The sequence below is a fragment of the Bos mutus genome, chromosome 4 (assembly GCF_027580195.1).
Source record: "Bos mutus isolate GX-2022 chromosome 4, NWIPB_WYAK_1.1, whole genome shotgun sequence".
Classification (NCBI taxonomy): domain Eukaryota; kingdom Metazoa; phylum Chordata; class Mammalia; order Artiodactyla; family Bovidae; genus Bos; species Bos mutus.
In genome coordinates, this window is record NC_091620.1 from 34,432,278 (window position 1) to 34,448,332 (window position 16,055).

At 39.0% G+C, this 16,055-nt stretch overlaps 1 protein-coding gene across 1 annotated transcript in view; it reads right to left on the reverse strand.

Annotated features, from left to right (window-relative positions):
- KCND2 (potassium voltage-gated channel subfamily D member 2) overlaps nt 1-13,625 on the reverse strand; it is a 568,555-nt gene extending 554,930 nt beyond the window's left edge. The window contains exon 1 of the mRNA XM_070369328.1: nt 11,425-13,625. Within this exon, the coding sequence (XP_070225429.1) occupies nt 11,425-12,539 (1,115 nt within the window). The 5' untranslated portion in view covers nt 12,540-13,625. The remainder of the gene's footprint in view (nt 1-11,424) is intronic.
- Nucleotides 13,626-16,055: the final 2,430 nt, after the last annotated feature.

Sequence of the window (16,055 nt, forward strand, 5' to 3'; positions counted from 1 at the left end):
ACATTTATTCTTATATCCTATTTCACAATGATGTATCCCCTTCTGAATGTCTGAGAAGCCTTGAAATTAGCATATTTTCTCTAACTACAGCAAAGTTCTGATAAATTGGATAATGTGAATAGAGAGGATTTGACTACTTTCTTAGCAGTACATATTTGTAAAAAGTTATATGTAACATTTTATAAAATACTATGAAACATCAGAAGAATCAATTGAATATCAACTTCAATCCTCATTTTTAATTTCACAAGGATGAGTGAACCAAAGCCTAGTCAGACATTTTCAGGTTTCATTTTTTCATATTATTGACTTGGATATGGTTGGTCTTGAGTTCAAACACATAGAAATTAATATTTTACATTATGAAAATATGAATGTAATGTGTAGACCTTCTTAGGCTGAAAAAATAAGAATTCAACCACAAGTCATGGAGTTGAATAAAATGCAAGTTATAATTGCTACAATGATAATCATTGCTTATCTTAAAAAGATCAAGGTAAAAGCAGAAGTATCAATTGAAAAAAATCCTTAATGTCTTCATTTTAGCCAGTATCTTCCTCTCCTCACTTGGTCCCACTGCCTCATAGAAATTGTCTTTTTGGAAATTTTACTTATTTACATTTTTTGTTTACTCTTTGCTAGTGGAAGTACCAATCAATGCAGCAACTTTGGAAAATCTGGATTTATCCCTCAAAGTTGTACATTCATACCTGTAACCTACCAATTTCACTCCAAGTTATATACACAGGAGAGATAACTGTACATGTCAACAATTTGCAAATGAGCACCCTTCTGAAAAACTCAGAATCAAACTGAATGTCATTAACAGAGTGGTTGAATAAATTGTAGTATATTCACACAATGGAATAAAATATTTTATAGCAGCCAAAAATGAATTATAATGCATGGCAACAACATGGATGAACCTAAATAACAAAATATTGCATGAAAGAACCAAAAAGACTGCACATAGAAAGATATTCTTTTATAAAGTCAATAAAACCTCCACTAAACATACAGCTTTCAGAATGATAATTTCAAATAATGACTACCTATAGCACAGAAAGACAATGGGACACAATGGAGAGAAGAGGTGCTTATGATTAGATTCAGGTAAATACCAAAGAAATAGCTTTTGTTTGGTGGTATGTTCACCTGTGCATATTACACGAATAAAAGTTATTAAATAAAATAATAAGGAGGACCATGATGGATGAATGACAGAAGTATGTCATGCAAAAGGGTAATAACTAGTTAAATTCTGTGCACCTAAAGCAGAATAAAAGCATTGCATCTTGGACTAGTTCTTTAAGCTGTTTGTATCAAACATTTAGCTTTCTTCAATTGAATGTTTCTTCTATTGACATGTAAGCTCCTTGGTTATAATTTATCAACTTAGCTTCATCTTGAAGATTTTCTGTAAAGTGTTACAAGTATCTGCTTACTAACTAAATTTCTAGAATATTAATTGTCAAAAATTTGATGAAATTAAAGGAGTTGTTGTCCCCTTAATAATTCTAGGGAAAAAAAACACACAATTTTTATTATGATTTTCAGAATAGAAATGTACTATTTAAATAAGCTTGAGAACATCACCTCGAAATATGATATATAATGCTGAACTGAAAAACATTTTAAAGTATTATTTAATTTGAATCTTAATATGTATTTTCATTTAATGAATAAAACATACCTTAATATTTTTGGAGCAAAATGTAAATGAATCTGATATTTCAAATTTTGAATTCCTGCTCTTTAGACCAAAACAAGTCAAGCAAATTATTTAACACTGATTTCATAGCCTGTTTTCAAAATTGTTGATGTTAAAACAACAAAATCATCTCTTTAGATAACTGTCTAAATTCAAAGTTGAAACTTCAATAATGAATTCTTTTTAGTTTCAACAAGATTTAACAGATTAGCAAATTGGTAATTTAGCAAATTACCAAGATAAGAATGAAAAAATGAGACTTATTACATGAATTTGTTTATCTGTGTTACCAGTTCATAGTCCCTTCATTCATATATAGATACAAATATATATTTCATATATATTATTACATAAATAATTTATAATCTAATGGAGGACTATGAAATATACATATAACATATACATACATATATATAATATGAAGTCACTGAAAGTAACAAGTTTTATTTATATTACAATGAAATGTCATAATTATCTAAGGTCTTTTTAAGTCTGCATATATACTACCTGATTTTGTTTGCAATATTTCATTTAAAGAGAAAGAAATATGGAGGAAAGAAGACTTCCAGTGTATTGCGCTCTAAAGAGCATTAGACCTCAATAGTTTCCCCAGAAATCTAGCTTATGTTCTTCCACTAACTAGTTCTATTTTTCCTATTTTCTTCAAGGAAATTAGGAATTATCTACAAGATGATTTCTAAAGAGCCCTGTACCTCAAAATTCCATGATTTTAGTACCTTTTTACTAAAGCAGAAAATCAGACATTAGGGAGAATCCATAAGCACATTCTTTTCTGACCCAACAAAATGTCTAATGGAATGACTAGGTCCATCTAATTTAAGAATACAAATACATATGCTTATTTTTCATTTCCAAAGCACCACATTTGGTAAGAACTGGAAACATTTTCATAAGTCCCAAAGTGTTATCCAAAATATGCATAAGGATTTTTCTCCAAAATGCATTAATATTGATACAGCTTTAGAAAGCTTAATTTCTGTAGCACAGTGAAAGGAAACCAGTTCTCCATTAAAAATATACAAAAGATAGTAATAATGAGAGTGTGATTGTCTTTCACCACAGGCAAAGAAAAGTAAATACCAGGACTTTTTCCTTTGTGATACCCCCATGAGTCCTAGTTTGTTCCACCAGGAATCAAATCTCTTGGATAGAACTTCTGGGTAGGATGCAGGACTATTTGGAGGGCAGATGTTTTAATGAAAAGAACATGTCCAAGTGAGATGACACACTGAATTCCCTTAGATACAGGAAGTATTTTCACAAGTTGCTTATTGGGGAGATAGACAAATAGATGGAAAGATAGATAGATAGATACCTTTATGCTGTTAATCCAATTCTTGTTCTTCTAAACCCAAGTTCTCTCCAATTATCCATTCATAATTATGTTTTACTCTGTAACACAGTGTTTCTCAACAAAGCAATGCCTCTGTTAATTCTCATTATACATTTGCTACAAGCTGGTTCCAATTTAACTTGGGTTAAAAATACATATCCTCTGGCAATTTTCACAGATTTCAAGACACGTAAACCATTTTTACTTTCAAACTCACAAAAATAACACAACACCTGAAGATGATATATGTATTTCAGGTTGGTACCTATACAAGACTGAAAAAAAATGAAAAATCTTTAAATAGAATCCAAAGTGTAGGTGATATTCTTAAACACTAACATTAGCATTGATAACTCTAAGTCTGCAAATCTATATTCAAAATAAAGAATTATCCTCAGTCATTTCCCAGATTGTTTCATTTCTATTGAGAACCAGTTTTGTCTTTTCAGCTAAAATGTGGAATTTCAGTTTTTCATTTGAACTAGATTTATTTTTGTCAGCTAGGAAGAATTTAATCATGCACTCATAAAGTACTCCATTTTTCTGGAAAATCTCATGAATAATTGGATATAAATTTTAAGTTAAGGTAAGTATAATGAATCTAGCAAAGAATGAGAATTTATACATGGGAAATAAATTAATGTTAAAATGAGTATTTTAAGATTTTAAATGTTTCAGGGCTTGGGCTTATTTTAATACAGAAACCATATCCCATTCCTACCCTGCTCACAACTCTCTAATGTCTCCTCATGCGTGGGTTATAAGTCGTTTCAGTCGTGTCCAACTCATCGAGACCCTATGGACTGTAGCCCACAGGATCCTCTGTCCATGGGGATTCTCCAGGCAAGAGTACTGGAGTGGGTTGCCATGTCCTTCTCTAGGAGATCTTTCTAACCGAGAGATAGAACTTGCATCACCATGTCTTCTGAATGGGCAGGTGGGTTCTTTACCTCTAGCGCCACCTGGGAAGCCCAATATCTCCTGATTATGTCTCAAATGAAATCCAAAAAGTCTTTACTATGGTCCATGATGTCCTACGTCATGTCATCCCAACTACCTTTCAGATAGTATTTGTTCCTAAGATCCTCCCTCGCTTTGCTTCAATTACAGCCTTAGGGAGAACACACCAAGATTCCTTCTGCCTTGCAGTCTTGGTACTTCTTTTCTCTCTTCTAAACTCTTCATCCAGATATTCAGAGGACCCTCTTCATCCTTTCAAAAAGCCATCATCACCCTTGGAAAGGCTTTTACTATACCCTATCCACAATAGCATACTTCCTATCCTTATTTTCTTTATAGCACCCACCACTGCCTGGAACTATATTATATATTTGTATTCACTTTCTGCTTCTCCTACTAGAATACACAGATCCTAAGGTCTGAAAGTTGGCTATTATGCTTACTGCCGTGGTCACTGACAGGTAGCAAGTGATCAGCAGAAATCTATTAAATGTAATTGAACCCTATGAGTCACATTTTTATCTCCTGAGAGCATAAATAACTGGTAAGACTTTGAGTTTCCAAAAGTACTGTTCCTGGTGTTCTTAAACGTGAAGAAAGTAAGAAAGATGGAAGAATGAGGCCCACGTAAGAACAAAAGGAACAAGACCTTTTACTTTTAGAACAAAACTTTCCCATTCTATTTGACATTATTTCAACTGTCATCCTACTCTTTTCTGTTATGTTTTTCTCATTATTAACTTCTGATAACTCATTCCCTCCTCTCCCCACACTTTTATGATTCGGATCTTCTTTACATAACAGATCTGTCAAACTTTTCAGCACAACATTGATTGTACCGTACCAGAATAAGTATCTACACGTATATTTACATTCTTTAAACCCACCTTTTAATCACTTAGAATGAGAACTTCTTCCTGAATAGAGAATATATTTATCTCATATGTCATTTACAGACAATAGTTCTCTGTTTTTAAACAATTCCATGTTACAAGTGAACCTAAATAAACAAAAAAAGTCCAATTTGTGTTTACCAAGACAGAGAATACCTTTCTAGTGACTAAGTATCTGTCATCTAGGTATCTTTCTGACCCATGAGCCCCTTGAGTTACTCATCTTTAGAAAGAGACTGAGCCTGAAAGAGAAGACAGTACATCTCTGCACAGATTCACGTACATTATAACATATTTCCATATGCTTCCCGGAGCCATCTGCAATTTACCCAGCTTTCACCAGATACCAAACTGATTAAGGAAATAGCCATTGACAGCTTTTAACTCTAACTTTGCAGAGAAGAATGACTTACAGCCCTCCTTAGTTAAAAGAGAAAAATTAAAAGGATGGATTGTAGTACATCCAAAGACAAAGTGTTCAAATAACAAATTTCAAGTTTGTTTTTTTTTTTTTTTAACATGGAACAAAGCATAAGATTAGATTAGTGGACTCTTGATAATGCTGCAATGGTATGAGTTATGACTAAGGAGCTCTCCATGGTGTCCACATATCCTCTCACAGAATGATCATCAACAGAGTAAACAGGTAACAAGTCTCCAAAAGGTACAGACCCAAACCTCAAAAGCCTTTCAATGTAGTTAGGTGAGCAAGGTATAAAACCATAAATTATATCCCCCAAAATAGCACTTACTACTGTCAAGTGTAATTGCAATTACAGATGATGTAAGTTTGAGAGGCTGAGAAGACTTCAAGGAGAAGATCAGTGTAAAAGCTGGCTCTCAAAGGAGAAAACTAAAGGACAAAAAATTCCAATGGAATCTACTAACACAAGGAGAAAGGCAGATGTACACAGACATGTAGAGATGGAGTTTCACCCTGAGTTTCTCTTCAATACCAGACCATACCCCACACCATCAAATGTAGCAGCTGAAGTTAGTGGGAAAACAATGCCTACATATATATATATATATATATATATATATACACATATATATACATATACATATATATATACACACACACTCATGCTCAGAAGACAATATAAGACATATGGAGAGTAGGGGGAAAAAAGAGCAAAATTATTCTTACAGCTCAGAAGAACAATACCTCCTTTTCAGGGAAGTTCTTTTCACCATTCCCCTTCTTTCAGTGAAAGAGAAGTTAAACTGTACAGTGTTTAACAATCCACAGGCAAACTCTTTTTTAGATAACTCAGGCAAAATAACTGATTTACTTTCTTATCCATCAGGCCAGGTACAATTTCACCATTAAGTAGGTTTTCCTCAAATGGTTTAATAGTTCACCAGATGAGAATACATGCTTGTGTTGTGTCAACTGGGCCCCTCATGATGAATTCCAGTACTGTATGAATGAATGCTGGAGAAGGAAATGGCAACCCACTCCAGTGTTCTTGCCTGGAGAATCCCAGGAATGGGGGAGCCTGGTGGGCTGCCGTCTATGGGGTCGCACAGAGTCGGACATGACTGAGTGACTTCACTTTCACTTTTCACTTTCATGCATTGGAGAAGGAAATGGCAACCCACTCCAGTGTTCTTGCCTGGAGAACCCCAGGGACAGCGGAGCCTGGTGGGCTGCCATCTGTGGGGTCGCACAGAGTCGGACACGACTGAAGTGACTTAGCAGTAGTAGTATGAATAAATGCAGAGTTAGCAGTGATACTGAGAGATGTGGAAAACGTGAGTCATAGAGAGTAGCACTAGGAGAGAAATGCATTAAAATAATGCAGGAAAGAATAAATTTATTCCTTTCTTATCTCTGAGCATCAGCAGTAATCCCCAGATAATTATTATTGCACATTCCTAGATAATGTTTGGCAACCCACTCCAGTGTTCTTGCCTGGAGAATCCCAGGGATGGGGGAGCCTGGTGGGCTGCTGTCTGTGGGGTCGCACAGAGTCGGACACTAATGAAGCGACTTAGCAGCAGATAATGTTTTAAGGTCTTGAGAGAATAAAAAGAGTAACAAATGAAATTTCAGAAAGTACCACTAATATTAACTGTGTAATTATGAGCAGGCCAAAAAAAAAATCTTGTATGTGTAAAATGATGAATTTTAAATAGATAACATCTAAATTTCCTTCCACCAATAATTCAGAAACTAGGGAATAAGAAATTTGAACTTGATTAATTCATCTTCAAAGATGAGTAAAATTAGGAGGAAAGTTTACACAAAAACAAACTGCATGACATCAGAATTAAATGAAGTGACTAAACAAACAAAATATGTATAAGATCAAGTCTATCTGTACTTTAAAAAGAAATCCTGAAAAGAAAAAAGAATATCATATCAGACCCACTGAAAATTAGAAAATGATCCCTTTTCTAGGATGCTGCACCCAGAATACATATATCATCTCTTCCTGACATATCTTTGTCTAACAACCAAAAAAATGCTCTTAGAAAATAATGCAGAAAGATGGGTAAATACACACTTTTTAAAAATATATACCTCATGTCAAATATTACCTCTAATTCAGATGGTGACTAGAACAAAATGTATACACTTAAGATTTGGTTGCCCATAATGCTAAAAGAGGAATATATATCACATTTTCTACATTTCTTTATAAATTCATTTTCAATTCTCAAGTAACATAATCTATAAAGAACTTTGTAAAAATGTGTTGTAGTATGCCAAAGTAAAAATGGATGTTACTCACAGCACAGCTCTTCACCAAAAGATATAAATTTTGGTACCCTCCCCTGCACCTTGTAAAGACATATTTGATTAACACATTATGAGCTCTCCTGGTGGCTCAGATGGCAAAGAATCTGCCTGCAAGGCAGGAGACCTGGGTTCAAGCCCTGGTTTGGGAAAATCCCCTAGAGAAAGAAATGGCAACCCACTCCAGTATTCTTGCCTGCAGAATCCCATGGACAAAGGAGCCCGGCACAGTCCACGGGGTTGCAAATAGTCAGACGTGACTGAGCAGTAACCTTCACTTAGCAATATTCATGCGTGTGGTTTTTCAGGTGGCGCAGTGGTAAAGAATCTACCTACCAAAGCAGGAGACGTTCATCCCTGGTTCCCGCTGAGAAACGACAATGGTATGTTACAGTCCAGAGGTCATTAAGACAAGAGAGGAGTTCCAGGTTCTTACTTGCCCAAAGCAGTTTAGGGTAGGAACTAGAGATTACATTACAGAAAAACAGGGAGGCAGGAGAGTTAAGAGGTCATCAGGGCCCCATGTAGGTCAACAAGTATGCTCAGAAAGAGCATGGAATTCCTCCATGGAATGGAGGAAGAGACATATAGGGCCATTCGATTTAAACATTGTTAAAAAAAAAAACAACACACACACACACAACTTTTCTGACATTCTTTCATTCATTTTGAAAACTGTGCTTTTGATATTTTGAACTTAATAGGAAGTAGGTAGGCTTAAAATTATAAAGTATTGATTTTACTGGCAAATTAATTAACTACTTATATAATGAGCATGGATAAAATATAGAATAATCAGATATTTGCTATTTCAGGATTAAAATGATTAGCTGAATACACAATAGTAAACCCCACTCATTTCTTCAGACCAAAAAACCACCTGAATATTGCCTAAAATGACCTGAGAGGGTAACAGATAATTTTGCCAGTCCCAAATTACAAATTCTTGGCTCTTTCTTCTTATGTAGATAATGTTTGCATGAACTAAACTTTTGAAAACCACTAAGATTCCATTTTCACTTCTATTATCATTAATTGATGAACATTAGCTCCATTAAAAATAATAGCCACGTAAAAGAGCTCATACACTGTAATGGGAAATTCCTGGTCATCTATCAGACACAGATTGATTTTATCTTCAACTACTGCATATTTTCCAAAAAGTTTGAATCTTACACTTCATCACACAAGACTACAGCGTAAAAAATAAATTCAAGTAATGGCTTTGTTGAATATTTTCTACTCTTAAATAAAGCTGTTGAGTCACAATGCAACCAAAGTTAAGACACCAAAAAGGCAGGGTTTTTTTTTTAAATCTATTTCTTCAGGAAAGTACAATACATTATAAATCTATTTTGATGAGAAACAGAAGACATTTTTTGAGGAAACTTTGCTATATTATAAAGCATATGCTTTGTTAAATGTTCATATATGTTGTCCAATAAATGGATTGTATCTTCATTGCATCAACATTTCTACATCTTAAAAATTAGAGTGCTATATTTCATCAGGATCATTAATACCTTAATTTCCTGAAAATTAAAATTTTCAACTAGAGTGGAACTTAAATCTAAAAAGTGACTCCCCTTTTGCTTCCAAGTTCTGAGAAAGTGTGTTTATTTAACTTTTCTTATGTAGTAACATAAAGAACCTGTAAACTGAAACAATTTCATAGATTTTACTCAGGCACATTGATTTAGTTTCTCAAATCATTTCAAAATTAGAGGTTTCTGAGCACTTTATTTATATAACAAAAATTGTCATTAATGCTTAACATTTCCTTATCTTTTCCTAAAAACAAAAATAAATTTCAAAATAAAATAAAAATTTGAAAGTCATTTCAGGAAAGAAGCTTTAAAATAATACTAACTTTTCATATCTGGACTAAAACTTTCCAGCCAGATGAAATTAGCACCTCATCAACATTCATTGTAATAATGCCTATATTCAAACAGATAGAGGGCATTTAGTATTAAAATGATTTACTGATACTTCATGAAAAACACTGCCAGAGACACCTAATTTTTTAAAATATATTTCCTTTTAATACTTCTTTCATTTCCTCTTAACCTAGAGTCCTCTTTTTACTCATGTGTACTTCTCATCTGAAGTTCTTCCAGTAATTTACACTATCCAACTGCCCTTAATACAGACTTCAAATGACATAAACACAACAAACCTCTGGGTTAGAGCTAAGCACCTACAGTGCTAAGGTATTCTGCATCTTCTTCAAAATGTGTCCCAAAATTACCAACACGATAAAAGGAAAATATAAACGATTGGATATAGAATTTTCACTGATTCATTTTTACAAATCCACCAGTAGGTCTTCAAAAATATGTGAGACTAAATCAAAACCATAAGTCACTATATTTTACTTTACCATAATTTCTTAACTTAGCCAGAAATTCATCACATCTAAAATATTCCATTAGCTATAGAACAACATGAGAAATTCTGTTCAATACAATATGTCTAATAAAATCAAGTTGACTTTAACCACACTGTCATTTAAAGAAGGCAATTAAATTAGGCTGAAACACAAAATTTAAAAAGCAGCCTTGGGAATAACTTCTTTTCTTACAGCCATTACCAAATCCTTATTGAACTGATTAATTATGCAAGAAAAGCAGCATAGAGCTGAAGAAAAAATGGCACTAACATCACAGCCTGGCTTATCTAAGAACTCATAAAAGTTAAAGGATCTTATCATTTTATTTTACCATACTCTCTAACATATAAATGCTGCTATTGTTCTGCAGTTTAATTAACACGAGTAATAATGTCGTATCTTTCTTCAATCATCTAAAAATCTTAATTCTAGCTTAAATTTTATTTTAAAGAACAACATTAATTCAGAATATGTCCCTTTGGTTGCAAAGCACTATTAATGCCAAATAAAATAATGAAGAAAAGAATTCTAGAAGGAAATCAGGACGCTAAATTCCCTTATACAACCAGACCTTGGTGACCATCAATCTATCAGCTACTGCTTTGCCCTCTGTGTGGACATGGGCCCATTGCCTGATGGGATCTGCAGTTTCTTTACAAATGTGTGGATAAGTCATTTGCTTCTTTATTTGAAACTATGAACTTAAAATCTTAAAATATGTTGCAAATATCATTCCACTGCATTTTGTTGAGTTGATCAGTTTCAGTTCTGATATTCTAAAACACTGCATAAGTTATCAGCCATGATGAAAATGCATATGATGGATATGTGCATATGTATCACAAAATCCTTTGATAATATCTATAATCTATGTTTTAAAATGCTGTAAAATGAGAATTATATTTCTTAGTGGGAAAGTGTATGCCAAAGTATTCATATGAAAATAATACTTCAAATATACATGCAAACTTTTCATTTCAATGCACCGAAGCACTTTCTAGGCATTTCAATACATAGTTTGTATTTTCATACCTTTACTTGGACACAAATTTTGTGTTTTTCACTGTAATTTTATGTGTTCATACATATAATATCAATGATCTTTATGTTCAGGAATTTTAAACTTTATGTATTTATCACTTTCAAGCATTAATATTCAACACTGGCCAGCAACTCCCTAAATACTTCAATCACTGTATCATACTCATTTCATAGATCAAAAGAGTTCTTCAAAAACATTTAAAGAATATTTTCCTAAAACCATTTAAGAAAGAGAAAGATTATTTGCTCTGAATAAGTATATAAACTTAGTATCTGCACAACAATCACATATTTAACCTCCATCCCATTTCCCTTGATGGCACCTACCCTAGCGTTGTCATGGTGACGATGGTGTACCAGAAAGCAGCAGGGATGCTGGTGAACTTGCTGGCCGAAGACCCCTTCTCAGCGTAGAACATAACTGTAGCGAAGATGATGATAGCCATGGTGAGCGAGAAGAGCAAGAAGCCCAACTCTGAAGCACAACTTTTCAGCGTGTACCCCAGAATGCGCAGGCCTTGAGAGTGGCGGGAAAACTTAAAGATGCGGAAGACCCGGAAGACGCGGAGTGTGACAAAGGCTCCACTGACATCCTCATTGTCTGTCATCACCAGCCCAATGTAATATGGTAGGATGGCCACCACGTCGATGATACTCATGACGCTTCGCACAAAGCGGTAACGGCTAGGAGCTGCCGCCAGGCGAAGCAAGTACTCCACTGTGAAGATCATGACACAGGCTGTATCCAAGCAAAAGAAGGCCACGGCGTACCGCTCACCACAGGGCAGTTCTTTAATGTGACCCGGGCTGGACCCACATGGCACTGTTTCTACTACATTAGCGATGACTGAGACGGCAATGAAGAACCCGGTAACATAGTAGAACACCAGGGCCATGGTGCTGGTGTGGGGGTTCTCAAAGGCCCGCCAGACCCTCTGCCGAGCGGTCATGGTGGGCAGCGCACTCTCGCCGGTGTTGTCCGTGTCAGCATCGTCCTGGAGACGCTCGGCGTTCTCTCGCCGGCGATCCTTGTACTCCTCGTAACAGCAGTCACCAATAATTTCTGGGATGAGGCCAAAGAAGGCCAATTCTTCATCATAAGCGGAGATGCACTCATGGCGAGGATAGTGGAGCTTTCCAGTGCGGTAGAAATTCAGGATGTGGCGAAAGATGTCTGGGTCACGGTCAAAAAAATACTGCTGAGTCTCCGGATGGTAGAAAAAGTCCCTCTCTGAACTACCCAGCAGAGTATCTGGGTAGCGTTCCAGGGTGTCCTGCCATGTCTGGAAACGAGTGCCACTCACGTTTAGCACAATGAGAGCATCTTGAGTCCTTTTCCTCTCCTGCCTTGGGGGAGCTGGCATGGGCCCCGAGGCCACGGGCATCCACCCGATGGCAGCTGCCCTTGCAAAGGGCAGCCATGCTGCTACTCCTGCCGCCATGGTTCCTTCAAGCAGATGCCGGAAGGGCAATCAAGTCTACAGTGGTTCCCTCAGTGTAGCCACAATCACCCACTTCTGCCCGTCAAAGAAAACACTACTGAGACACGTGGTCCAGACGTATCAGCCTTATTCAAGGGAGGGCTCCTGATGGAAGTCACAGTTTGCAAAAGGGCAAGTTCCCTCAAAGACAGGTAATATTTTTGGAGTAACAGGAAGGGGGAAATACAATGTCCTAATAATCACGCCCAACAGAACCTAACCAAACCTTTCCAGCAGTTGGACTGGGCCAGCCTTGGCACAAATAAGTACACAGGTGACTTTAGATGCTGCAGTTGATTTCAAACAGGTGTCTCTGATTTCTTCCCCGACACAGTCTGGATAACGTGGGGTCAGTATGTATTGTGTAGAATAGAGACAAGGACAGTCACTGAGTGGTATTCTGTTGAAGAATCAGGGAACCCTTCCACTCTCCCTTTCAGCTCTTTCAAACCTTCCCTTTTCCAAGTGGCCCTTCCCGCCAAAGGAGTCTCAAAAAGGCGACCTGTTGTAGTAGCCTCCAAGATGCGGTCCCAGCCGCTGCCCCACGTCTCCTGGGGAGTCCGGTGGCCGCCTCGACTCCTCGGGCCGTATATTTGCAGAGACGAGGTGCTGGGCGGTGGGCCGGACTGCGGGGGGCCGTTAGTATAGATCCTCCTTCCCCGCGTCTACGAGCACCCCCCGGGTTCTGCCGAAAGCGCTCGCCCAATCTCCCCTTTACTCTCTTTTCAAGTTCAGCTCAGGTACAGTGTGACAGTTACAGCGCCCGGGAGCTGGCAGGCGCCGCCGCTGCCGCGGCAGCAGCATCTGCTTCCGCGCGGAACGCGCTTCTCCCGCGGTACATACCTGGTAAAGTGCGCGCCGGGGCTGAGTTGCATAGAGACTTTCTCCTCGTCGTGCACCCGGAAAGGGCTCCCGAGAAAGCAGCTCGCGAACAGCCTAAGCCGACGCGCCGATGGGAGCATAAATAAAGCTCAAGCGAGCTCTTCTTCCCCTTCCCCCATCCCTCCGTGCCTCCCTCCTCCTTTTCACCTTCCAAAAGCCAGGCGCAGGCGAGCCGAGCAGCAGCAACAAGTTCAAAAGGTGCGGGGGAGGCGAGAACGGAGGGGACTCGCTGCTGCCAACTTACTGCGCCGCGGCGGTGGCCGGGGCCGGAGCGGCGCGGCGCGGGGCGGCGGGGCGGCTGGGCTGCGGGGCGGCCGGGCGGGTGGCGGCGGCGCGGCGGAGCCGCGGCCGGCGCGGGCAAACGCCGGAGCGCGGAGGCAAGGGGCGCTCGGTAGCGCGGGGGCGCGGGAGGGCGGCTCGCTGCTTCCCCGCCAGTGGGTGGTCCGGCATCTCCCCTGGGCTCCCCGCGCCGCTCTGCTCGTGCGATCAATAAATAAGGAGAAAATAAATAAATAACCGCGCGCCCTCCCCGCCACGCAGGTTATGAAAGGCGTCTCCTGCCTTTCCCTCGGCTTGACCTTTCTCCGCCCCCGCCCCCTCGGGCTCCTCTCGCTCCACCCCAGCCACCCACCAGCCCCGGCGCAAAAATGTCACCGAGGGAGAGCGTCCAGGTGGATCTGCTGGGGAGGAGAGCGGAGCCTCGTTGAACAAAGGGAAGCTTCACGCGCTCGGCTGCGGTGGTTTGGTGGAGGAGAGGAGCAAGGGGACCGACGCCTTGCTTCTGCCTGCCTGGGTCCCGGTTCAAGGCGAGCGAGCGTGGGAAAAAAAAAAGAGAGAGAGAGAGAGAAGCTGGGAAGGAGAGTGAGCAGAGCGGAACGCGCAGGAATTGGCTGTCTTCTGAGGGCTACTGGGTAGCAAGACCTGCAAAGCCCCGCGGCGGAATTTTTAAGTGCTTTTCCCCTCTTTATTTGTTCACACCAGACGTTAACGTTGCAGGAGTTAATATGTCATCTGTCCAACTTGCTGAAAAGTCAGACAGTCACCTCGGTCCAGGTCTCGCCACAACTCCTTTTCCCGTCCTTTGCAAATGACAGGAAGGATTTAGAACCCTTTTCTAAATGTCAGCGTCAAAGGACATGCGTCTCCGCGAGTCTGCGTCCCCTTCATTCTCTCTGCGCCTCTCTGAGTACAGATCTGAAATGGTTAAAGTAGTTAAAGCTGTCCCTGTGAGGGGTAGGTGATGTGAGAGACTAGGAAATTGTCGCGGCCAAGCGTTGTGTTTTTCGTGTACCCCGCCCCCCAGTCATTTAGGCATCTTCCTTAAAACCAAACATATAACGTGTACAACCACTAGGTGGCGGGAATGGCGAGAAGTTAAACCCACACCTCAGGTTTGGACGCTTTAGAAAGGTGAAGAATCAAAATGAACTGACCCAACAGCGCATCAGATCACGCTGATATCCTCAAATCCACCCACCACCCACCTTTTTAGTATTTCTAGGAGATACACTACTCACGTCTGCCCTGAATTTTGATGGATATGGGATGGAATGTGGAGAGTTTCCGTTGAAATGCCTTTCAAAATTAAAGCTAGATTAACTGAGGAATAACAATAATAAAAGTGTTTGGAAACAGTGAGGCTTCATACATGTTGATTAAGGAGAGACGCCCAATTTCTGCCTGAAAATTACCTTTTCGAGATTTGGTTTGACTGTTCTTGATTTGTGAAATAAGTAGATTGGACTGTGATGTATAGTCTTAAATTGAATCACCTTTCAAGCCCTGGAGATCTTAGGCATGATGTCTCAATCTTGAAATTTTGAAACAGAATACCTCAAAGAAAAGTTGTGAACTAAACAACAGAGTCTATAGAAAATCACCAGAGAAGAAGAAAAACAAACCTCACAGTGCACAGGGTTTTCTGTAGAGATGCAAAGATTGCAATCTTGCTTACTGCTGTAGAGGCTTAGGGTATCCCTAGTTAGTAGTTAATGAAGTCGGAGCTAACATAGCATGTAAATTTGCGAATACAGAACTGAAGACCTCTGCTGTTATTCTGTTTGCCTTAGTTGAGCTGAAAGATGATTGTTAAGGAATTTATATAGCCTGCACACCTGAAAACAACAATCATCTGACCTGTTAATGGGAAAATAATCAAAAGAAGGGGCTGTTGTTGTTAGGACTACTTAGGGCTTAGGACAAAAATTAACCCCTTTCCAAGCCAGACATGCCAGGTGCATCCAGAGAATGGGTAATCATGAATAACCAATTGATGCCAAACTAGCATGCCATCCTTTAGAGATGAAGCAGGTGACCTAAATAGAACCTTTAAAATTTCCCTGTAGGAAACTGAACTTACAAATCTAAATGTGTATGTTTAACCCAACGAACCTCCTAAATAAGCCATTATATGGAGTCTGCAATTTTCCTCCTGCAATGCGGGAGACCTGGGTTCGATCCCTGGGTTGGGAAGATCCACAGAAGGGCATGGCAACCCTCTCCAGTTTTCTTGCCTGGAGAAGTCCCATGGACAGAGGATAGTGGTGGGCTACAGTCATGGGATCGCAAAGAGAAGTACACGATTGAGCAACTAAA